The 25,899-nt window shown below is 41.4% G+C and overlaps 1 protein-coding gene across 39 annotated transcripts in view; it reads left to right on the forward strand.

The window, feature by feature from the left end:
- Nucleotides 1–21,474, forward strand: part of rims1b (regulating synaptic membrane exocytosis 1b) — an 80,531-nt gene extending 59,057 nt beyond the window's left edge. For 10 of the 39 annotated variants that reach the window (XM_078946553.1, XM_078946567.1, XM_078946554.1 and 7 more), the window contains 13 exons: nucleotides 961–1,080; nucleotides 1,284–1,373; nucleotides 5,009–5,122; nucleotides 5,299–5,396; nucleotides 6,115–6,218; nucleotides 6,302–6,462; nucleotides 6,614–6,766; nucleotides 11,480–11,697; nucleotides 16,880–17,024; nucleotides 17,171–17,283; nucleotides 17,399–17,500; nucleotides 18,201–18,340; nucleotides 18,414–21,474. In XM_078946553.1, the coding sequence (XP_078802679.1) occupies nucleotides 961–1,080; nucleotides 1,284–1,373; nucleotides 5,009–5,122; nucleotides 5,299–5,396; nucleotides 6,115–6,218; nucleotides 6,302–6,462; nucleotides 6,614–6,766; nucleotides 11,480–11,697; nucleotides 16,880–17,024; nucleotides 17,171–17,283; nucleotides 17,399–17,500; nucleotides 18,201–18,340; nucleotides 18,414–18,632 (1,777 nt within the window). In that variant the 3' untranslated portion in view covers nucleotides 18,633–21,474. Of the gene's footprint in view, nucleotides 1–960; nucleotides 1,081–1,283; nucleotides 1,374–4,332; nucleotides 4,399–4,767; nucleotides 4,834–5,008; nucleotides 5,123–5,298; nucleotides 5,397–6,114; nucleotides 6,219–6,301; nucleotides 6,463–6,613; nucleotides 6,767–9,379; nucleotides 9,903–11,479; nucleotides 11,698–16,879; nucleotides 17,025–17,170; nucleotides 17,284–17,398; nucleotides 17,501–18,200; nucleotides 18,341–18,413 lie in introns of those variants that run through there. The other 29 variants (XM_078946606.1, XM_078946632.1, XM_078946637.1 and 26 more) reach the window with 14 other exon arrangements.
- The last annotated feature ends 4,425 nt before the right edge of the window (nucleotides 21,475–25,899 follow it).

Below are 25,899 nucleotides of genomic sequence, written 5' to 3' on the forward strand. Positions count from 1 at the left end.
AAAATGGCTCCCTCCAAGAGGGTCAGAGGTCCTAAATGTGAGCTGAAATTTGGGATTTCTTGATAAAAGTAGCTTTTTTTTTAATGCCTGCAGTTGTCATAGTAACATTTCGCAATGGGCGGAGTCTGTTTATTTATTTATTAAGCATTTGTTTGACCTAAGGAGGATTAGCCCCTTCAGATGCCACGTGTTGGTTTTGAAGGGTTCCTCCTTTAAGGTTCATAACAAAAGAAAAGCTGACAAAGTCCAATTAGGTAACTAGAAAAACAGACAAAAGAAATCCAGATTACAGAGTATAAAACCAAAATAAAACATACACACACATAACAGCTCTCATTTTTTGCCCTTCATCCCAAAGCAGTTTTACCAGGCATGTTCAGTCAAAATACAGAACATAATTGATGTTTAAATATACTATACTATTAGATGGGAGGTAGACCCCAGCCAGAGTCGTGTGCTGAGTTTCTGGAGTTCCTGTATACTTAGGGGTTCTTACGTTTGTTTTTTATTGTAAAAGCAAACCAATAAAAAAACAGTTTTGTACAGTTGGATTATTTCTGACTACAATAATGTCACAGATCTTTGTCCCAGCCTCCTTTTCCCTGCTCCTCCTTTAAGCTGTTTAATAGCTTTCATGCATTAAACAGATCTCTGTCCCTCCAGCAGACTAAAATCTGTACATTCAGTTATATAATCGAGTCATCAGTCCATACATGTGTGAGGCTCCCTCCTTTCTTTCTTTCTTATGCAATGAACTCTCCGCTCATGTTTTCATTTCTGTGGCTTTTCCTGCGTCCTTGGTTTTCCTCCCCCCTCCCCCCCCCCTGTACTCAAAACTGCGCTCACGTTTGTCTGCCTGTCTGTCTTTCTATTTTGGATGTGTCATCTTTGCTTTTCTTTGCCCTCCTGTGCATGCCGGTCCTCTCCCCGCATGCTGTGGGCGGGGTTTCTGCCATGTAGCTCCACCCTCCCTGCATGTCTAAAGAGCAAGCCCCCCCACAGGCAGCAGGAGGGCGACACCTTGCCCCGTAACGCCCTCGCGCACCGCGTGCTCAGGTTCACAGACGAGATCACTGTTAGGTAAGGAGTGTCACTCTTTGTTTTCCGCAACGAGGCTGCCTGTGGACAAACCCTGTGTTCCAGTCCCAGTTGCCATGGCAACCTATTATCCGCCATCGTTCGATGCTCCCACAGTGTTTGGCAGCCTGTCTTTTAATTGTTCTGTGTCTCTTTATCTTTTGTTTCCTGTGTCCCGTCTGTGCTGCCGCGTCGTGGCGCCACAGCGACCTGCAGCCGTCGTTGGACAGAGTGCGGAGCGCCAGCACCACCTGTCTGAAACCGGACACAGGCTTTCACTCCTCTGAGAGAGACAGGTGTGGGAGGATGACTCAGCTTGTTTTCAGATTCCTAACAGAAGCTGTCCTGAATGTTTTTACTTCATTCATCAAGTCATTACATCATCAAGGCCCCCCATCTCATCTGACGTTAACCTTTGCTGTGGAGCCATGAGCCTCAGGAGGCTGGATGATGTGGAAACGGAGAGGAAAGGCTGATCTCAAAAGATCTTTAAGGTGTTTTTGTGGGACTTATATTTTTTAGGCAACAGTCAAAAACTGGAAAGTACGAAGGTCCAGGAAGACAAGAGTATCGGATTAAATGAGGACTAAAGTGGAACGGCAAGGTTCACAGGGAGCAGAAGTGAAGAATTTAAAGTTCTTAAGATACATGTGTGGCGCGTTCAGGAATGTGTGAAACAAAGAGCGTCAGCAAAAGCAAAAGACTGTGGCACGAGCAGCCATGTTGTTGGTTTAGAGGCTCTGAGAGAGATTCAGGGGGCGGAGCTGGAGGTAGCAGAGATGAAGATGTTGAGGTTTTCTAAGGTAGCGATGAGGATGGATAGGATCAGGAATGAATCTATCAGAGGAACCACTCATGCTAGATGTTTTAGAGATAAATGCAGGGAAGCTGACTGAGATAGTTTGGACACGTTAAGAGGAGAAGCAGTCATTATGTTGGTGAACGGATGCTGAGGTTAGAGCAATCAGGAAAGAGGAACAGGAAGACCAAAGAGGGGATTCATGGATGCAGAGAAGGAGGACATGAGTGAGCTTAGTATGAGCATGGATGGTGTGACGAGGAGGGCTAGACAGAGGGAGATTATTCACTGGGATGACATCTAAAGCAGGGGTGTCAGAATTCAGGCCCAGAGGGCCCGTGTCCAGCATGTCTTCCGACCAACAGGCCATTGAAGCTCCTTATTGGCTAAACACACCTGATCCAGGTAATCAGCAGCAGATAAGGAAGGATTTCTGGAAAACCAGCAGTATGTCAGCCCTCGAAGCCAGGAGTTTGACACTTCTGATCTAAAGGGATCAGCCAAAAGACAAAAAGGAAGTAAAAGTCGGAAACACTTTAGCCAGTGACTTCACCTCTTTTAACAAAACTGTCACCATGGCAACCTAGTACAATGCAAAATCTGTTGGTAAATGGTGTATACTTGTAAAGTGCTTTGCTACCTTCCTCGAAGGCCCAAAGCGCTTTACAGTCACAAACCCATTTACACACACTGATGGCGGTTCCACTGCCAAACACTGGTGCCCAGCTTCCACCAGAGGCAACGTGGGGTTCAGTGACTAGCCCAAGGCGGTGAGAGTTGCCCGAGGACAAGGCAAGGTGGAAATCAAACCTACAATCTTCCAATCAGAGGTCGACTGCCCTACCACTTCACCACATACTTTACTCACATCAAGACACTTAAAGTGTAGTAGATTTGGCTGTAGAGAGCGCCATCTAAGGTCAAGGTGTGGCATAACAAAAAAATCCACCTTAACTTGAATATACAAAATGAGAAATCCTTCCATTCAGCCTAAAACCTTATATAGTGATTGAATAAGGGTTAATGGCCGACAAAGTATGCATTATTACTTTTTAATGCACGCTGTGGAAGCCTGAACCGTCCGTCCGATGCGAAGTGCGTTAAAAAGTGATAATGCATACTTCGAAGGCCAATAACCCGCTTATACCATGGTCACTTACAAAATAAATAAATAGTAACCAGTTTTTAGTCCCTAATTCTTGTTTTTTTCCAATTTGGATCGCTTTTCTCACAAAAAGCGAACTATTTGTAACAAATAGTCCGCGTCGAGCCGCACCACCGCTGCAGTCAAGATTCGGCGATATAAAGCGATATATCTATAATGATCTTTCCGATGGGTTGCATAAAGCATCAGTTCAGAGAGAAAGTTCACCTCTTACAGCTTGTTTTTGTCCAGATGATAAAGCAAAAGGATGTTTTAAAGAAGCCGGCGCAGCGATACAAAACATTTAAGCTAGGTGACCGGAACTTCTTTTTTCACCGTGCGGTTATCCTGTGGTATACCACTTTTTAACGCACACCCAGCAGCCAATCAGAATCGAGTATTCACCCGGACCATGGCATAAAAAAGTTTGTCATAGACAGCAGCTTATTAACTGGCTTCTGGCTGGTGAGTTCCGCTCTGCATTGATGACCCAGCTGGAGCAGGAACTGTGTGTTTGCCATGAAAAGCTGAGATCAAAGATGCATTCAAACTTATGAGTAGTATTTAGGTTAAAACACCACAACTGTAAGCAAAAAAAAAGTATTAACAGTTTTTGTTTTCTCTCAGAGCGTCTCAACTCTAACATCTACAACGGAGTGTTAGGGCCACCATAAAAATAAAACGCATAAATTAATAGATGAGAAAAAAATCAAAGCTTTACGAGAATCAACTAGAATTATAAGTGAAAAATTTGTCATTTTACAATGATAAAGTTGATGATTTCATAAGTTTCGTAAGTTAAGTTATTTCTGAATTTACAAGATTAAATTCATTGAAGAGGCAAACGTCCGTTTACTAAGAAAAACAGAAACAACAACAAAAGGAGAAGCAACATTTTGTTTCAGTATCAGACGCATAGAGCGCGTTGTAAGCGGTCACTTCAGTTTTGGTTTCACAAATAAGGAAATACTAAGTCTTTTAGCGAGTCAACATTAAAAAGAATTTGCAGTGAACTGGTTCTCTTCAGAAGAAGATTCTTGACTCACATGAAGTGGATTTTCGTTACGTCGTTGGCAGTACAGAGGTCCAAATGCGTCATGGCCCATGGATACCCATGATAAACTAAAGCCCTGTGGCATCACCACATATGGCTGCTTTGATGGATTTAGTCGGCACGTAATCTGGATGAAAGCTTACACAACCAACTTTAATTGTGAAAAAGCGTGGATTTTTCCTTGTAAAGTTACGACTTTTTTCTTTTTTCCCCCGTAATGCTCTTCCCCCCACCACCACCATCACCCCTTCACTGTAGGTGCCAGTCGTTGACTTCCTCAAGCCCCAGGATCTTAGTAGAGTATGTGGCCCCTGAGGAAGACAGGTACACCAAGACTGCCCCACCCTCGTTGTCCCTTCTGAAAACGATGCTTCTGACCTGCGCCCCCAGCTGAAACCCCGCCCCACAGCATATTGTGACAGATCATCTGCTCAGCACTTTTCCTGTTAACAGTGGTGGTGAAACGCCGTGCTCTTTTCTTCTGCCGTACCTGCTTTCTGCTTAACCCCCCGCTGCCCCCGGCCTTCATTTCTGGAAGGTGTGGGGGTGGGGGGTGGGGTCGTGCTATGTTGCGTTTAAAGAAAAGCTGACGGTTGAACTCCAGCTGGATGTTTATGTTCCCAAACATTTTTTTCAGTTTTCATCTCCATGTTTATTTGTCTTCCTCTGTACGGCTGTTGTCTGCACAAACAGGCAGTGCAGCAGTTCATCCGGCCTGAACTGCGCAGGCGGCAGCAGGAGAGGCCTGGAGGGGGACAGGTGAGCCCATTCCCCCCTTCCTCATCCATCTCCCTCCATCCCTCGTCATGGCAGTCACTTTTTGAGTCATCGCTCAGCTTTTAGTTAAATCTCTCTGGAGTTCTTTTAAGCCAAATAATATGACAAAGGTTCACTTACTTTGCACGGTTTTTATCTCTTTTTCTGTAAACATCAGTCGCATCCAGCCCACCTCTATTCTGAGGGGCAGTAGGGGAAGGGGCCCCCCTCTGAGGCCCTTTGGTCAGACAGTGCTGTCAGGGTGCTGTCCTAACTCTCCACGATTGGACAGGTGCATGCCTTTACCTGTACTCCTCCTGTGTGCTGACCCCTCCCTGCCCAGTGTGCTGGTGCTAACAGCAGTATGTGTTTGTAGTGTGTAGCTGCGGACCCCCCACTCTACACTGCTGCCCTCAATTTGTGTTCTTAAATGTACAACAAATGTACACACTTTTTTTGTCCCCCCAGAATGCATCATCATGGCGGTCCGTCCCCCTCCCCTTCGGCGGGCCGTAGGGGGAGGCAGCTGCCACAGCTCCCAGCCAAGAGCAGCAGCATCGAACAAGGTAAGTTACAGAATTTTACCTGTAAGACGTCACATCAGGATGCTTTAAAAACCCTCCCTGATCAAAATTGTGTCTTTGCTGTTTTAAAATGTTCCTGAGGCATTTTTCTGATGGAGGACATATATGAAGAAAATTAGATTTAAAATTCAATTTCTGAATTTTTGTTTATTCAAATCATTAAAGGAGACGCCACTATGATAGGTCAAAGGTCAACTGATTTAACTTGGAACGCACATTCAATGGCGGCACGTTTTGTACAGAAAGCTAAAACAATGGTCATAGACACCCACGTAGCAACGCAAGAGGTTTGAACGCAGAAAAGCGCGTTTACACACGTTAACACACGTTTACACACGTTTACACACGTTTACACACGTTTACATTGATATTCGTGGAAAGTGGTCACTTGAATGCGCAATTCCCAGGACGATACAAACCTGGCTTCGGAGAGGATGCAGATTTTAAGTGTTTTTAAAATAAATGCAAAACGTTTTGCTTAAAATAGTCAGACGGACATGGAAAAAAATACATAGGGTAACTAAAAGAATGCATTGATTAAAAAAAAACAGAACTTTTTTGAACGTAAGCATCAGTCTGGAAGTTGTTCTATTTTATGGAGTATCAGGAGCACCGTCAGGAGAGCACACTGGAGCTTCTCCTTTCTCCAGGTTTTCTCATCTCCTCAACCTCCTCATTTATTCACGTTTCCGTGTTTCAGCTCTGGCGGTGGAGGAGCGCGCCCGGCAGCTGCAGATGAAGGTGAATTCCTGTCGGCCCTCAGCCTCCCACGACCCCAACATGGACCTCAAGGCCAAGCGGGAGGTCAGGGCTGCTCGCCTCCTGATCCTGACTTTGACGTGCATTTAGCCTGTATGTTTGACCCCCCCCTCTCTCTCCGTTTGCAGATGTACGCGGAGCGGAGGCGCAGCAGCGACAACATGTCCGCCCGGTCGTCTGACAGCGACATGAGTGACGTGTCGGTTCTCTCCCACGCCAGCAGTGCCTCCCGCCTCAGCAGCGCCAGCTACATGTCCATCCAGTCAGAGCGTCCCGGGGGCCGACTCAGGTCGGTCCTCACCGGTTCGGGTTCAAGCCCGACCTTGTTTGTGTCTCTTAATGCATCCTAATCACGTGTGTTTTTTCTCCTGCATGCTGCATGCCTGCATGTCGACACACACACACACGAATACACAAAACACTTAATGACACAAACTCAGATCGAAGTCTTTAGAGGAGGACAAGAAGGACAGGAGGATCTCTTGGGGGATGAGCGGGGAGGAGGAGAGGAGGAAGGCGGCAGGGAAGAGGCGCTTCTCAGCGGAGTTGAAGCGCAGGAGGCATACTGTGGCAGGAGACACCAGGGAGTCCAGGTAACCCAGAAGCAGAGGAAGGACAGAGGCTGAGAACTTTATCAAACTCCAGCCTTTTTTTTAGCCCCAAAAAGAATCTCCTTTTGGGGTCGAATCAGGATCAGCTTTAAGTTGATGAAAAACCAGGCTGTTAATTTGAAAAAAAAAAAAGGAAAGAAATTCAACATTTAAAAATAGTTTCCAACCTGAAAATACTGAACATTTGAAAAAATAAATGTTCTAAACTGAACATACTGGAAGATCCAATGACATGCCATGACAACTAAAAAACCTTTGCAGTTCTAGGTTCAAATAGGCTTTTTTTGCTGTTGTTCTGTGTCCCACACTCGTGAAACGCCTCTGTTTTTGGAAAAAGTCATGAACTACCAAAGACATAACTGTTGTTTCACGGCTGCAGGCTGTATAAAAAGCCTCAAAGAGGAGAAATTAACTGTCTGGACGGTTCCAGTATATGAAGTGGTCAGTGTTTTTCTGACCTCTTCTTCCAAATTTGGCTGCTTTTTATTTATTTTTTTACTAAAGTTTAAGTAATTAGTTTGTCAATTAGATTAAAAAAAACAACAGAGCTGCAACATTTTTATATTATTGGTTAAATAAAATGCTATCCAAGCAGTTTTCTTATTTACTAATTTGGTTAAAATGTGAAATTAATATCATATAGATTAAAATAAAAAAATTGTAGACACTTGTATTATAACCAAAAGTAAAGAACTAATGTGAGAGTATTTTTGCAAAAGTCTTATTATTATAAATATTATAAAACTTTAGTTTTGTTTGTTTCATTCCTAGGAAAGTTTTTTTAAAGTAATGTTAAGATTTCGTGGCTAAAAGAAATTAGCATTAAAAGTAAGAAAATGGACTTATGTAACCCTTGTGCTATCCTAGGCACTTTAACATTGGGAGTTGGGTCATCTAGACCCCCTAGACAGTGCGCTGAACCTGTTTTTTTTTTCTTCAATGATTTGTGATCTCCCCTGGTGTCCATGGATGACATGAAATCTTTCCACCTTTATCCACCTTTGTCATGGTATGGAGAACACGTCAATGTAAGGGTGAGGTCATAGGATAGCACAAGGGTTAAACAAAAAAAGTCACTTTTTGGCATTTCTTTTTGCTGATTTTACAACAACAGCACCACCTGGTGTCAACGGCTTTTTTCTGTCAAAGATGAAAGAATAACAGTGTTTTTTCTTTTTACAAGAAAACAAGATTATTGATAGTATAAAAGGAAGTTTTATTGGGTCACAAAGTTGTGAGAAAAGTTAAAAGATTTTAGTGCTCCAAATTCAATACAAATATGTTTGTATGAAGCGTACATATGAATGGGTCAAATGGGGTCAAATGAATCAGCAAGATTTTTTTTTATATGCATACAAAATACTGCTATGAATAATAGCTCGACTGTTTTTTAAACAAATGTTAGGATTGCAAAATCTAACATAAAATAAGTAGTTTTCCTTTGATTCAAACTTTTCCTAACCCTAGATCAAATCAAGTTTGTGAAAGCGTTAGCAAAACTAGGATTAATCAACCAATTTAACAAATGAAACTTTGAAATTGAAACTGAACTTTAAAGACAAAAATTGTAATTTGGACTGTTGACCCTAAATATTTTTCACAAATCTAATATTATTAGCTCTATGCAAAGTCCTTTTTATTTCTGAAAAATGTATGGTATTTGTAAAAACAATATGATCATTTGTCAATATTTGAGTATGTTATTATATATAAGCATGAATGTTTTGTTGCAGAAAGAAATGGATGCATTTTCTTTCAGTTACAATAACTTTATTCTAAATACTTCACTAAAATGCAGTATTAAAACTTCCAAGAAAACCTTAAAATTGTTAAGATAAAACAAACTGAAACCACGCGAACAAAAGTCCCCACAATGGAACTCTGTAGCAAGGGTCCCCACAACTGCATGTAAACGCGCGCACACAAACACACCTGAGAGGAACGAGCTGACGGGGACAAATGATCCAATCTCAGCAGTCGTGAGAGAGCCTGCTGATGATGTACTGCAGCTTATTAGCTGGTTAATGTATTGATGACTGGACTCAAAGAGAAGCGCCCTGTTCTTTATAGGCCATCAGCAGATCAATCAAAAAAAAGTGGCGTTTTTGTTTGATTCAGTTTGTAAAACAAAGAAAAAAAACCTAGCTGCACTAGAAAAAGAAAGAAAAATGCAGACAGCATTGCAACATCCATGACAGAACGCTGACCTGAAACAGCCTCCTGCTTAGCCTCAGGGACATCTGTGCACCTCCTCCCCACGCTCCTCCCTTTATCCACCAAACGGCTCTTACTGCCCCCATCTCCAACCCACAGCTTTTCTGCATCTCCTCTGAATTATTCAATAAACATTCTTTGCTCAACAATCATCAATTGCAGTAATATTTTAATTCTCTGCTTCAAATCTTTTAAGTTAAATTTTTTTAATTATTGTTTTCTTTTAGTTATTACGTTTAAATGTCTAGTCATTATAAGAACAGTTTGTATTTGAATTATTACTAGTTTTCATGAACATTCTATTCTGAAAACAAAAAAATAAAATTATGTATTTTTTGTTTGTTTACTTGTTTACATGCCCCCCCATCCTGCATGCTTCAGATCCCTCCTTGCATGCCTGCTGTGTTGTGAATGCCAGGACCCCCTGCATCCTCAGGAGCCGGATCCTCCCCTTCCGTCCTACCCCTCCTCTGCCTGCCATTCCTTGGCTCCTCTACAGGGGGCAGTGGAGAGGCCTCGAACCATCCTCCCATTTACCACTCTTTGTGCAGTTCCTCTGGGCCACAGGGCCGTAGCTACCGGGGTCGGTCAGGGAAGGGAGAGTGTTTGTGAAAGGGGCAGCATTGCTGGACTCTCCTGTAGCACTTTGTCCACGTCTGAGCGGGGGGACATGCGCTGGCTCCTCCCAACCACTTTAGGCCAGCGTCAGGCACCAAGCAGCTCCTGCCCACCTTTTACAGCTTGTTTGGAATGTTTATTAAAGAACACTTAACTGTAATTCTTGACATTCTAAACTTTAAGGACTTATCTATAGATAAATGTTTAGTGTAGCTTAAGTAATAGGGCTAGCATGATGAATTTATAAGCATCTACATGACAATATTAAAGTCAACTGGAGCTTGTCTTCTTTGGTTTTAATGACAAAAGAGCAAATTGATGCCAGGTTTCTTTGTAAATGTTTTTTTGGAAGTTTCAATCGGGACATTTTTCCACAAAAAAGCTAGGAACCTCAATGCTGTAGCTTTCCTGTTGATGTATTTGTTAGCAGAGGGGGATGTCATCAGCATAAATTGCAGCGGTGTGATCAAATTGTAAAAAGTAAGTGTCAATAATCGTAAAACGTAACTCAACTAGGACAAAATGAACCACAAAAAGCATGAGCATAGGAAAAATATGTTTAAACTAATGCTAATTGTAATTTAAGATGGCTGATTTTTTTCAGTAAAACAACAAGTGTTATTTTCATTGAGATATAAGACTCTAAACTTTACTTTAGAATTTAAAGATTACTTTGTGTATTTTCCAAGAATCAACAAAAGTCCTAAAAGCTCCAAGAGTTCTGTAACTAGCCTTAATGAATATGGGATGGGGAAAAACATGCAAAAGCTAATTTAATATTGCAGTTTTTTTGCTACTGGCTTTATTCTTAATGTAATTATAATGAAACCAGGTAGAAAGGAAGTTGGTTGGAAGCCAAACACAGTAGCATATCTGGTTTCATGACCATATTAACAGTGTAAACAAAATATTAATAAGAAAAAATAACCAATTTAGGTTTAATATATTGAAAGATGGGAAACAGAGAAAAGAAGGCAGTAAGCAACCATTAAAAAAAAACATTTGATACTACTCCAGCAGCGTTGCTTCACATGTAATCCTTGTACAGTTCTTAATATTGTCCAAGTTAATAAAATTCCAATACTGTCTGACATCAGTCACATTTTTCTGCATTTTCTTTGTGGCTAATATTACCCGCCTAAAAACGGCCTATACCATGCCATTCCTTTTATACTAACCTTTTATAGTAAATTATATCCAGGTATATGATAATATATTACCTTTGCCACACAAAAGAACAATTTTTTAAATTAAATATTAGTTATTTTTCAACCCGGAATTAAAACAACTCGATCTCCTAGGCACCGCCTTTTGCTCTGTGTGGGTGCCGCCCATTTCATGACGTCATCCAAACTTTTGCAAAGATGGATGTGTGCATATAAAAGGAAGAAGATTTTAGCAATCCCCACTAGCTCCACGGAGAAAGTGGGCGTTTTGTTCTGGCAGTGCAGACTCTTCTTGGAAGGGGCTGTTTTCACTGGTCTACGTCAGCTCATGAGAACCCGCTCGTTTTCATGGATTGGGAGGGGCTGCATGATGATTTGCATGATAAAGGCCCTTTAACTTTAAAATAAATGCTAGTGAGTGCTTCATTAAAAGCACAGTTAACATCAGCCTTTGAAATTTCTATCATAGTGTAAGATGTGGGAGGTGCATAAATTAGCATTTCGTCGGTACAGAAATTTATTTTGAAACAATGATGTATGCACAAATATAGGAATCTTCTGATGAAAGTTTACTCTCCACATCCTCGGATTTGCTTTTATTTGTCAAAATAAAGGTATGGTATGCATCAAGCTTGGTAACACCCCTCACTCCCTAGTTCACCAGGCCTCACACATACACCTTGTGCTCCTCCTCCAGCCGGCAGATTCGATCATCCATGGGCCGAAACATGATGAAGAGCTCCAGCGTAAGCGGGGAGATCTACACGCAGGAGCGCAACGACGGCAGCCAATCAGACACGGCGCTGGGCACGGTGAGCAGCGGAGGCAAAAAGAGGCGCTCCAGCCTCAGCGCAAGAGTGGTCGCCATCGTTGGCAACCGTCGGACCCGCAGCACCTCACAGATCAGTGGGCCTGGTAAGTAACAACACCGGCCACTAACCTGTTAATCCCACAAACAATAAGCACATGAATGTGAAATATTGTAAGCAAAAATATTACAAAGGTTTGCTGATAATTATCAGACTGATAACATAAAAAAAATGAGCCAACTGTTGAAGAAGATAAAGCAAAGTAATAAGCAGTCATCTGTTTTTTTTTACGGTTTTTGCCTCAGGAACCAAATTTTGAAGCAAAAAGGTAGTTATTGTTATGTTTTCCTAGACAGAAACTGATGTGTTTTGGCTGAAAAACAAAAAAAATGAAAGGCAGTACAAAGCTTCTAAAGTTTTAATGTGAAAGTCAACATAAATGAATACGCTAGAGTCTTCTATTAATATCTGGAAAAGCATCAGGAAGTGCGGTCAGGCACTTCCAGTCGGTCATCAAAGAAGCTGAAGAACATAAAGAAATGTCAAGTTGAACCCCAAGGGAAGCTTCATGGGGCTTCTATTCCCATCCCTAGCAGTCAGGATCCAGGCGAGAGTCTGGGAAGGCAGCAGGCAAACAGACAGCTACAAGGTCAGGAGACAGAGGATCAGGTCCAAAGAAACTTGGTAAAGAAGGCAAGTGACACAGCTGTGTGGCATCCAGGACATGTGCACCGGGGATGCTGGGAGCTGTAGTGTGGTTATAACTCTGGAGACAGTTTCTGCCGGTGACCAGAGGGGGAGACAGAGCTCTGACTTCTGACAATGATTGTGTAATGTTTTTTATTTCTGAAGGTGAGCTTTCTCCATTGTAAGTTCATGATCTCAAGAGTCTTTTGGTTCTGCTGTAGAACAATGACCCAAAAAGCAGCACCTTTTAAATTATTTATTAAAAGAACTATTGATCCCTGAAGTCCAAATCTGTGAATATCTTTAACGAACTGTTTTTGTGTACCTCCTTCTGGTCAAACTGCTGCTGTATCCAGATGTCCTTTATGGCAATAAAATGTCATGAACCGTACATTTTATGCAGACTTCTAGTAAGGCATTTATTTGAAATGATAGACTTGAAATAGACAGCACTGATCACAATGATGACAATAAAATAAACATTCGATCATTGATCGGGATACAACATCGGATTTTGATCAAGTCTGTGACCGGGCCCAAGGTAGGGACATCCCTACTAAATAATTTATTTTGCACAAAACAATGGACAAAAACAGTGGGAATGTGCTCTGGGAGACCTTAACATACACTCCCCTGCTGACAAACGCATGCGTTAACACTGGGGTCCTTAAAACTCAAAGGTTATGTTGGGGCTGTAGTTTTTCTCAGACGACACAACTTTTTTTTCCTCTCACTGATGCCATAACTTTAGGAGCGTTTCCAGAGAGAGTGTTTGTCCTGGGGGGTCGAACGTTCCCAGACTCCTACGAAGAAAAGTAAAACACAAAGGCTTCTGCTGCCTCGGTGCACAAATGAAATGTCGAGTTTCAGCAGAATCCACTTCCACCGCGGGGCCGAAATCAAATGCTGTCATGGCCTCCTTTGTTGAAGACAGAAAAAGCTTTGAGACAACATTAGATTGCCCTCCCCCCTCATTGGATAACCTAGATGAAAAGGAGGAGGTGTATTCTTAGTCCTATACTCTTCTGGCCAGCATGGATGACAGCAAAAGCAGGTACGGATGGTGGTTTTTCCTCTTGACTTTTATCACGTTGATATTAAACGTTGAGAAATCAGTGCAGGACGGAAAGCAAAAACAGGCCTTAGATCACAGACACGTTTGATGTCACAGGGGGCTGTTTTTGCTGTCCCATCGTTTCCTGTTTACTGGATTGAGAGCATGGCTGAGCTTCACACGCAGACTGTCCAGAACTTGAAGCTTGAAGCTTTCTTCCACTGGTCGGCTCCGTGTGACCATCACTGTTGAGTGCTTTCCTGTTCACAGCATGAGTGTGACCTTGGGTTTGATCTGCCTGACAGCCATCTCTTTTTCTGTGGGAATTCACTGTTCTGAGTTAAACGGTTGTTAGACGTTTTATCTGTTTTAGACTGATGGGCTCTATCGGGCAGCTTGTCAGGAGACCTTCCTGGATTCTTCTGCTGGAGGTTTTTCAGTCAAGTTCGTCTCTGAAACACCTCAGATCAGACATCGGGCTACACGGCGAGACTTTCAATCTCTGGAGTGACCTTGAAAAGCTCTGGTTTCTCTGAGTAAGCTGGAGATGGCTCTGGAAACCCAGATGTCTGAGCATTTTTTCGACGGATTAGAGTCTTCAAATGAATGATCCAACTTGATCATCAGTCCTTAACCCGATCCCAATCTTTAACCTTGAAAACTTGTTGCCCCACAGGTGCTGTTTATAGGCGGTGTGGTTGCTAACATGCTAAAGACTTTAAGAGATATTTATTTCTTGGTTTTTGTCATGTTCTGTTTCCTGTCAATCATACCAGGTTGATCATCCACAGCTGTCTTCGTTTCAGTTAATTACCTTCATTGCATTTGAAGTCCCACTCCAATCATCTTTTGAGCTATTTTCAAAGGGTTCCCAGTGGTTTTTTAAATACGATTAGGCCATTTTTAGCCAAAATAAAAAAACCTGTGTCGTTTTCTAGGACACAGTTTTTGCAGAGCGGCAGAAGTTCTATAGAAATTTGCCTCCGAGTTGGAAGCGGGACTGCCACTAGCCTGCAATCTAACATTACTGGTGCATAAAAAAATGGTGAGCTGTCCAGCCAGTTTTATCCAGATAGCAGCTCAGACGAGGAAAACAAAGACGTTCATGGATCAATTTGTCTACAGGATGCATCAGAATGGAACCGAGCAAGGAGCTTGTGGCCCACGTAGTCTATATCCTATGAAACAAATACTCTCTGTTGCATACTGCATTTTGGTATGCTCCTGATTCCCAATAATTTGAACAAAGAAATACTCAGAAATGCAAATTTGAACTGAATATTTTTATATATGTCCTCCATCATGATGAGAGGACAGAAAAAACCAGTGTGTCGGGATTTCTGTTTTGTTATTTTTAAGTCATTTGTTGTCTCATCCTTTTGATCCCTGACTTGATGCTTTTGTCATGTTTAAGTTTATTTAATAATAATTTAGGTTTCTGCCCCCAAAAGGTTCTGTCCCACACCACTGGTCTCTGACAATTGGCCAAAAATCTCACACTTTCTCTTGACTTTCCTATAGACCAGATGCTCTGCTCCAGTCAGCCTGATGCTCCTTCCTTCATGCTGGTGCCATGCTGACTGATCTGTGTCCATCTGCCGTTCATTTTTAATAATCAGGAATAAAGTTTAGATCCAGAAACTCTTAACTTTTCATGCTAATGCCATTTTATAAAACAATACAAACATTTTTTCTCTCTTTCTTACTTATTTCAGTTTTTTTCTTTTTCCTTTCTTTATTCTATTTCTCTTATTTAATTTATATTTTATTTTGTTTTTCTATTTCCTTTTTGTTTAGTGTACCATCTATGAGCAGTTAGGAGTCCCCCTCACGGCAGCTCTGTTAGTGCATCCGTTCTCTTTGCTCGGGCTCCAGCCTCTTCTCTGATTGATTCCCGTAACGATCTTACATCAGGACCAAAACGCTGCTCCTTTTAAATTCCCTCACCTGCAGAGAGTCACCTGAGAAGCACCTTTATCCTCACTCATTTAGGTCCACCCAACAAACAGCAACTTCCTGCTAAAGATCACAGAGAAACTCTTCAGCTCTGTGATTGATGATGATGATGGTGATGATGATGATGGGAGCAACTATGCAATCCTGCACTCTGGAGATTTTAGGACACTTTTGTGCTTGGCCTCCTTAAATATAAGCTTAGCACCACTTAAAAATCGAAGTGTTTTGAAATATTATTATTAAAAACAGTTTCATTAATGTGAATTTGCTTTTATCGAAGCACTAAAAGGAGAAAATGTGTCTCTGATTGGCGGATGAGCTGACGGTAAATGAAAACCTTAAACAGTCAGTCTGCACATTTATCTTTTGGTTTCCAGCAGTTTCATGGGAAACTGAGAGCAGTCCATTAACAGCAGATGTTTAAGCTACAGCTTCATTCATGTTTTTATTCATCACCGGCCTCACTTTAGCCAGCCCTGAAGGTACAACCTCCTTAGAATACTTACATCATCCATTTGTTCTAAGGAGTTCTGTTTGTTCGCATACAAGTTGATGTTTCTTTTTATTTTTTTTATTTTTTTTAACATATAACAAAATGAGTGTATTTTTTACATCAACATACAGTTGTTTCATTTGACCTTCAATAAAATGGAGGGATTACTTATTTGCACACAAAACAATTCTACATTTAACTAAGCTTGATGACAGAGTAAAAAATATTTTCCCTCTCCTTTTAGATGAATATTTCTTTACTTTTTACAAAAAAACCAGAAAAATGAATCAGGTGAAAATGTGAGACAGTGTTTTATATAAAAAACAAATGGTGTAGCACTATTACATTTGGTGGCATATAATGATAATTTAAGGTAATTTAATTTAATGTTAGCTGTTTTTGCCCCATTTTACTGCAGTTAAATCCATTCAAGATAATTAAAGTTATGATTAATGTAACATCTCTTTAAATAATGTTGTGCTTTTAATAGACAATCAGGCCGTTTTCGCTGTAAGAGAGATTTCTAGCTTATAACTGTTTGTTTTTATGTGACTCTCAGTGTAGAAAGTGAGGAAAGAAGATAAAGAAGGGAAAAAAAAGACATTGTGAGGTTGAAGATTACACCAGAATCCTGACCTTTTGCTGTTAATCTAATAAACCATATTTTACATAAGTACCATTATGTAGCAGATGATCAACCACAAAGGCGTCAGACAGTGCTTACTGTAAACATTCTCTTACATGAATAATTAATAATAAATATACACAATAATAATAACATATATATATACATAATAATATACATATAATTAATAATAACTTCAGATAAAATCCCTAAAAGTGACTGTTCTTGTTAAAGTGTGAAAGATTTGGGCAAACTGTTAATATTATCTGCTTAAAAGTGACTGGAAACATTCAAAATGTTAAAAATGTTCATTAAGAGAGTACGGGTCATCCTGTAATCTCTTCAGGAACATTCTGAGGTCCTAGAAACAAGCTTTAAAGCTCATCAGCCACCCATTGTTGATTTCTGTTGGTCTTTGTTGATCTCCTGGCCATCAGGCTGATCTCGATGGTTTTCTCTCGTTTGTCTTCCAGAAGGGAAGAGTAAGAAGGAGAAGGGCGCTCCCATTCAGAGGAGCACCGAGATCGGCATAGCCGTGGAACTGACCCGGAACATGAGCCGCCAGCCCAGCAGGGAGTCCAACAACGGCAGCATGAACAGCTGCAACTCGGAGGCAAAGTCAGTAAACTTCCTTGTTCAGAACACGACTCTAAACTGTTGAAATCAGACTTGCAGAACTCTGAACCTGCAAAGATTGGACTTCCCCCGTGCCTCCATGAAGGCCTGCTCTTAGATTTTGCTCCTTGTTGTGATTCCTGTTGTAGTTTGATCTTCTCTGGCATTAACATGGGGGCCAGCAGCCAGTTCAGCGACTTCCTGGATGGACTGGGACCGGCTCAGCTGGTGGGCCGACAAACACTAGCAACACCTGCCATCGGTATGGAACGGATGTTCTCTGGATTCGCCCTGTTCCTTCATGTCATCTTCAGTCTTTGCCTCACTGCTTCATTGCTGGTTTCCGTTTATAACCCCCTCTGTGCTCGGTTACCCAGGTGACATCCAGATAGGAATGATGGAGAAGAAGGGCCAGCTGGAGGTGGAGGTCATCAGAGCACGAGGGCTGGTACAAAAACCGGGATCTAAATCTCTCCCAGGTAGTAGTCTGATCCAGCAACAGCTCATAAGTCAGAAGGAGAAATGTGAGACAACAACAAAACGAGACCACATTTCTGAGACTTAATGGAAATAATTCACACCTTTTTAAACTCAGGAGGAGGAGTTCCTCTAGTTTTAAATTTCATATAATCATCTGATTGTTAAAGTTTTGTAATCAGGTGTAGATGCTGGTTTCAAACTTGTCAAACGTTGTTTTGTTTTTTTAGTTTATGGATCAGACCAAAGTCGGTTGTTAAATTATTTATATTGTGTTGAATCTCTTTCCATCTCAGACTTCTTTCATATTTTTAATAGCCTGTGGCAAAACTCTTTACTCCATCTCATTTTTTTTTTTCAGGAAAAGCTGTCTTTTTTAGGACGTAATCTTCACTTGCTGTTGAAAACATAATAAGAAAAAAAAAATTTCCCGTTTGAAGACCTGCTCTGATAAAAAAAAAAGAATTGTGTTTTTAACATGTTCTTGTGGCGTTTCTGATGACAGAAGACATATATTGAGAAAACTAAGCTCAAATTGGATTTCTCAATAATCCTTTACTCAAAATTTTGTAAATCAGGTGCAGCAGACCTTACCTTTGTTGTAGAAAATCCACTAATAGATCAGAGGAATATCAGAGTGGGACTTTAAGCAAATGAAGGTTAGTTTCATTGCCTTGTTCCTGTTGTCCTGTCTGCCCTAAGCTCCGTACGTGAAGGTCTATCTTCTGAATAATGGAGCGTACGTTGCCAAGAAGAAAACCAAGATTGCGCGGAAAACTCTGGACCCTCTGTACCAGCAGGCGCTGCTGTTTGACGAGAGTCCTCAGGGGAAAGTCCTGCAGGTGAGCAAACACCTGTGCGGCATGATCACAAATGCCTGCATGCATGTTGACTGATATGGTCGTCCTCCTCCAGGTAATAGTCTGGGGGGACTACGGCCGCATGGACCACAAAAGCTTCATGGGAGTTGCACAAATCTTACTGGAGGAGCTGGACCTCTCGAGCACAGTCATTGGCTGGTACAAGCTGTTCCCACCGGCCTCGTTGGTGGATCCAACGCTCGCCTCTCTGACCCGCAGAGCTTCTCAGTCGTCCCTCGACAGCTCGTCTGGACCCGCAGGAGTCCGATCTTAGATGAGCAGAAATGTTGAGGAACAATCAAAAAGATTCGCAACGAGAAAGCTTTGTCGAAATCTGACAATCACTCCTGCCGCGGTTCTTTCTGTTTCAGTGTTTCACATGCATTGTTGTCAACAAAACAAAAATGACAAATGTTTGAGTGTCGCCGGGTGGTTTTTGATCGAATCATCGCAGCACAAAAATGTACGTACGCATGGGAATGTAAGGCCTCCACGCCTGCAGGGGGCGCAGTCCTGATGCAGCGCTTGCCTGCCGCATGGATCTTCAGTCTGAATGCACAGGGCCTTTTTCTGGTGCCTAGAACCTGGAGCCGTGTCCACCCGCCCCTCTGTTCAACATGTTTACGAAGGCAGCGCTCATCCCCTCGTGTTTGCTTCTCCTCCTTCGTTACCGCAGCCGCTAAATGTCTTATGACGAGGGAGACGGTCGCGATGTTGTCAATCCGCGCACAGGGAGAAAAAAAGGAGGATAGAAAAAAAGTTCTGGGGAAGAATCAATGTTGATGGTAGACCTTCACACCTAGCTTGTGCTCATTTACCGGCCAATGAGAAGGCCAACCATCTTTGTACAGGTGTGCTTCAGACCTCTGAGGAGGTGGACCAATACAAGTTTATGTCGCACATCGCCAACGGTAGAAAAGATGCCCTTATTTTTCACCGTTCCGAGGGAGTGCCTTCCCTCAACCCAGCACGTTTAGGGTTTTTATCTGAACCTCGGTTAACCTTTTTTATTACAAACACAAGCACAATGGCTTGATTTTCTTTTTTCTTTCTATTTTTTTAGAAAGAAAAACGTTTCAGGAGAAAAAAAATGAGGATGAAGCAACAATCCTGAGAAAAGTTCAGTACTTTGTCTTGATGGAGGACTAAAAATGACAAAATATATACATGTAGAAAATAGAAATAAACACCTTTTTACTAAAAATATAATATAGAAATTATACTAAAAAACTTTAGACATTTAATTTTATAAATGCATTTCATTACTTTAGCATTCAAGCATGTTGATTTAACAGGGGATGCTAACTGAAGTCTAAATCTAGAGTTCACCGGGCAAAAGCTCTGGATGACAAAGTGTTCTGTGTCCTTCTTCACTTTACATTGAGAAAAGCTAGCTAAATCTTAGCTAAAACCATGGTTTCTAGCTAGCTAAATAAGTCCAGATTATCTGTCAATGAAGTATAATTGAGGAGAGAGTCCATAGCAACCACATCATGTTTTAAATGTATGGAGCTAATAGATCTGTGTAATCATTTATCTTTCCGTACATTGGAGTAAATGTTTCCCCGCTGCACCTTAGCAACCAGCGTTTACGCTAGCCACACCCACAGGGTAACAGGAGGAAGAGTGAAATGCAGTCAGCTTGGGACAGGCTCTCAGCCGGGGGTTCGTGTCGACTGGAGGACTCACACGTGCGTTGTTGGGCCATGTTATGATCGCTCATCCGTCTTTGAGCATTCGCCACAAGGCTGAAACTAGAGTTTCCGACATTTCTTCACCAATCGGACGGATGTACGTTTGTGTGAGTTTGGCAAAAGTCAGAAAGCCAATAAATCCGTTTTGATCTTGATGTCAGACTTTGGAGCAAGGTGGTGCTCTTTAGAAAAGGTCAGAGGTCACGTGTAAATCAGGTTTTTTTCAGGTTTCGATTTTACGATTTGAAATAAAGTAACATTTCGTTGACTCTAAAGAAAATGTATCATTTTGATATTTGCATAACCAATTTTCTGAGCTCAGTCCATAACCCATACATGTAGAAATACAGAAATATTTTCAATATTTTTTCAATTTAAAGATAAAAACAACTCGTAACCTGTTGTGTATTTCTGCATTTTTACAGTTTGTTTTGTTTTTAAAAAAAAAAAGTCATTTTCAGTCCTCCTTAGTTGGAAGCAAAAAAAAGATTAGCTCAGTGTCATCTGGAATCTTAAGCTCCTCCTCCTTTGGACTTGCAGAGACCCCTCTTACCAAGAGAGGGGGCGGGGCCAGCATGACTTTGGAACCTGTTCCAAGCTGCATGCACATTTTTTTGTAAACCAAAACGACGACCCCCCTGCCCCCCCCCCCCCCCCCCCCCCCAAAAAAAAACTAAACGTAAAAAGATGTACGAACTAGATGTTAGTTCCATGTAGCTTATGGCCGCTTGTATGTTGCATGCAGTTGTACAGTTTGCTTGTACTTGAATATTAAAGAGGTTAAACCGAGAAGCCATTTTCATAACGCCGTCCGAAATCAGCTGCAGTCTGTCCGGTGCTGAATGTCTCAAAGCGAATCCCGAGGTCACACCTACGTCTCTCCTTCACCGTCTGGAAAAAGTACTGTACTGTACAGTGTTACTGAGCAGACCTCACAGCACCTCCTGCAGGAGGAACAGACCACGTACGAAAAAACGCCACGCGGCGTTCAGTGACTCGAGGAGTCAACGCAGAGTCTTACTGTAAATACCCGACAGCTGTTTGCTGGATTTTTCGTTAATATTGGACCAAGTTGATGAACAAGCACACGTGAGCTTCACTTTTGAACCAAACGGGCCATGTTTTGTCTCACTTCACAGCCGTTTTCTTTCCATCGTTTGGTGAAGTCGGTTTTTTCAGTTTCTCTTTTCTTTTTGTCCGTACTAACAGGAAATAAAATTGCTGATTGTTTACAAACTTCTGCGCTCCACTGTAACAAAACAAAAAAAGATTAGAGAAAAGTCAAAAAAGTTCACAGCAACGTTTCTTGTTTGTACAACAGATGTGGCTCAAATGATGTGTATGTTTTATATATATAAATATATATTAAAAAAAAGTTCATTTTTATTATTTACAAATAAAAAAGGATGTGTGGATAAAAAAGCCCTCTCTTGTCTTGTTATTTAAAGACTAAAGGAAACTTGGATGAGTGAAATGACCTCGTCTCTCTGTTCTCAGTCTGCTCCAACGCATCGCGCCGCCCCAGGCGGCGACCAGCCCACGTATAACGGGCGCAAGCGGTCTGCGGCGATGTCGGCTACCCATGGACCCATTTAAAACACGAAACAAGGAGTTTGTGTAAATTTTAGTGTGTGTAGATTTTAAAAAATCACACCCACTTATCGGGTGTGCGTTTGGTTTTCTATATAATAATGTATGCCGTCCATCTGTTGATGACCTGGGTCTTATTTTTATGATGAGTTTTTTTTTCTTTTTAAAATTGGACCAAAATTGAGCATTTTATGCTGGCTTTACTGTATTTACTAAGCCGTGTCTCATTGTTTACAGACCTTTCCAATATGGCGTCGCTCTTTACGTATCTTTGACAATGCTAGCGTAGCGTCTCTAGCAAGATAACTCATTGCGTGGCGCCAACTTGAAAACCACCAAGAGCAACATGGGATTCAAGGACACTTCAACTTATGGGCGGGCAAAGCGGGCAGAGATTGACCACTCGACCTCTGCGATGTGAAGCTGATGCAAGGGCTGCATGGTGGTGTAGTGGTTAGCACTCTCACCTAATGGTGAGACGAGTCTGGTTCAAATCCCAACTGGGAGCCAGTGTGGAGCCTGAACGCTGAAGAGTAGGTGTGCATGTAAGTGTGTGATTGACCGATGACCTGTTTAGGGTGTACCCCACCTTTTCCCAACAGTAGCTGGGTTGGCTCCAGCTACCCCGTGACCCTGAAAGGGTTTCAGCCGCTTTTAAAGCTGGAAGGAAGCTGAAGTGAGGATGCGAACACGTGGCCGGACAGGAAGTGGAGCCTCAGAGCTTCGTCCCCTCAGTGGAGGTGAGTGAGACTTTCCTCGCTTGTTTTTTTAAAAAAAAATTTCAGGTTTTTTTTTTGTGACTTTAGAGGAAGCGCTGATGTGTCGTCCACCCTCTTTCGAAATCAAAATTACCTCAATTTTAAAATGAAGCTGGTGACCTTTCTGTGTGGAGTTTGCATGTTCTCCCCGTGCATGTGTGGGTTTTCTCCTCCCACTGTCCAAAAACATGCTTCATATAATAGGTGTGGTGTTCACAAGTGGTTACTAGGTGTAAATGTGAGTGAACATGGCTGTGTGATTGTGACAGACTCGTGAGAAGCCCCCCCCCCCCCTCCCTGCTTGTCCGGTGTGAACGCCATGGGCTAAATGCACATTTGAGACCCTGCATTTAGCGCATTCTTTAATGAACGTCACAAGCCCGGTGTGAACACAACTCTGAACATCTGCATCCTTGCAGTTCTTGAGTCTGATGATCGCAGGAGATTTATATTATTTACACCCCCTTTTTCTTTTTCTTTTCAACCAGTGGAATTATCATTGTGTGAGGAAATCATAAGAAGGAAAGATTCTCTCATGGTTGTGTTTGCTGGTTGTAAAATAAACAACCAGGACAATGAATTATTCAAAAAAGGAAATGTTTAATCTGGGAGATCATGGAGCAGCTGAGGTTTCTTTGGAAGAATATTAAAATTCATCAAATTTTGAAAATAAAAGGAACATTTTGAAACGGTTTCTTACCTTTACCGGGAGATTTTTCTCCATAAGGTTTCACTGGGAAATTGTCCTCCTTATCCTGCTGGAATCAGCTGAATCTCTATGAAGATTTATCAAGTTTTTCCTTCATTGATGATCTTTTTTCCTTCCAACGTTGTTTGGAAAACTCCGTTTTAGGGCTGGTTTTACTTTGACTTTGCTTTTCTCATTTTTTTTTAATGTTTCAAACCAGATCATAAAAAAGGAACGCACCAAGATCACCTGCTGCAGAACTCACCTGTTACAAGAAAATGCTTGTTGGTGTTCTCATTTTCAACCCTAAAATCTAAAAACGTCCACTAAAATCAGCTCATTATGAGAAAAAAGAGATGAAACTTAGCTCAGTGCTCATTGCTTTTCCAGGACTCTGGGATGCGGATCCGGCTGGGTCCCGTGACTGGCCTCACATACGGCGCAGCAGAGGGCTTGGGAGATTTATGTTCCTCTCCTTAAAAAAGCAGAGGGGCCCCCGAAGCTACATCTGCAGGCAATCTCTGCTGATCCTCCACCACCCTCGCCCTGCCAGCCGGGCCTCCAGGCGCTTCCTGGTTCCCTCCGGTGCAGGAGCGGAGGTCACCTCCCCCTCTGACGAAAGCTGGATCCAGACCAGCGTGGAAAAGCTCAGCGGAGCCCGGGCAAGTCAGGGGCCACAATAAAACTTTGTGAACTTTGGAGATTGGGTCAGAAACGCAACCTCGGAAGAAACCCATCAGTTTTCCTTTAATCTGTACTTTTGCTTCAACAAGAAGCTCAAAAAAAGAAGAAGAGTGAGCTGAAAAACCAAACTAAGAACTAGAAATGAATATTTCTGCTCTCTGGAATCAACAGAAGCTGATTAATGGTTTGATCAAACTTCACATTATTTGCTTGTTTTTAAAGGAGTTCAGTTTAAACTGGGAGAAGTTTCAGTTTTAGAATTGTCTGCACTCGACTCCTTTGGCCTTAAATTTGGTGAATGCACAGGCAAAAAAAATCCTGTTTTTTTAAAGTAAACACTAAAAATGTCAATATGAGAACATATAGACACAAATATAAAACAGTTAGGGCAGTGAGAACAAACAAATTCTTTACATCATTAAATAAAGAGAAGAAAACAAAGACAATAAAATAAAACATAAATACTAAGGGTTTTCATCAGTCATTGTCTTTAACAGAAGTGAAGTGATTATTTTTCATGTATTCAAATGATTACAAATAGAAACAAATCTCTTTATAAAATACATTAAAAAGTGTATTTTTTTACACGGTGGCGCAGTGGTTAGCGCTCTTGCCTCACGGTGAGAAGGCCCCCGGTTCAAGTCCCGGCTGGGGGACGTGAAACACATCAACGGGGGACCTTTCTGTGTGGAGTTTGCATGTTCTCCCCGTGCATGCGTGGGTTTTCTCCGGCTTCCTCCCACCGTCCAAAAACATGCTTCATAGGTTAATTGGCAACTCTAAATTGTCCATTGGTGTGAGTGTGAGTGTGAATGGGTGTGTGATTGTGGACATTCTACCCTGCGACAGACTGGCGACCTGCCCAGGGTGCCCCCCTGCCTTCGCCTATAAGTGGCCGGGATAGGCTCCAGCAGCCCCGTGACCCCAAAAGGGATAAAACGGAAAAGAAAATGGATGAATGAATAAAAAGTGGTTTGGTTTTTGACAATTTACTTTTATGATTATAGAACTACCCTTGGATTATTGATACATAAACACTAAACATGTGTTTATGTGAAATGACACCCAAAAGAAATGTTTTTTTATTTTTATTTCACCAGATTAAAGAATTTAGAAGAACACCAGAAATGAAAATCATCTCTAAAACTATTAAAGTAATTAAAAAAAGAAGTCAGTGGTTTCAGTGTTCAAAAATACAGTTGTTTTCTTCAAATCCATACTTTAATTTTAAAAGTTATTTTTACAACATTTATGATTTTAAATCGGACTTCTTCAGATTTTGGATTAATTGGGAGTTTTATGAAAGTTTTGTGAGCAGAAAGCCCGTCAAGGTCCGCCACTCCACTAGATGGCAGTGTTTTGATATTAATGCATAGAGTTCTAAGCAAGGGGGGAAAAAAACGCAGTCTCTCTCTCCATTGACTGTCAATGTCTCTCTCCCTCGTTTTCTAATCTGTGCATGATGTTGTGGAGGTTCAAAAATGGCCGCCATTGTCAACGCGTCTGTAAGTAACGAAGACGTGCGCCATCTTTGAAATGATAAGCAGGTCTTTGGTTCAACACTATCATATTTTCTTTACAGTTAACCCAGTTTCTTTGAAGTAAAGTAACAGTTGAATTCTAAACGTAAACGTTTAACTGTTTACTACAGAAATGCTTTTTACCATTTTTTTTGGGTCATTTGATATCAGTGTATGACAGCTGTTAGCTTAATTTTCAGACAAACAGCAACAGTTTAATTAGATTTGATGATTTAAATTAGACACGTTAGAAATTTTTAGGTAGACAAAAATGGAATAAAGTTAGTGAATTTGCTATTGAGTCAACATATTTTTAAATAATTTTTGTTTCTGGAAAAAATTGACTGACTTCTTGCTAATAGTATTGTGGGGTTTATTAGTTTTGATATAATATTCCACTTGCTTGATGGTGTTTTAACAAACAAAAAAGACACTTGACACACTTGTGGGATTTATACCCTAAATTTTTGCACAACCACAGAAGTTAAAAACCTCCTCCAATGATTTTTTTTTTTTACATGTTCGTGTGACATTTTTATCATGATGGAGGATATATATTACCAAAAGTGTTGGCTCACCTGCCATGACTCCCATATGAACTGAAGTG

Source organism: Oryzias latipes, chromosome 1 (genome assembly GCF_053564925.1).
Source record: "Oryzias latipes strain Hd-rR chromosome 1, Olatipes_Hd-rR_3.1".
NCBI classification, from domain to species: Eukaryota; Metazoa; Chordata; class Actinopteri; order Beloniformes; family Adrianichthyidae; genus Oryzias; species Oryzias latipes.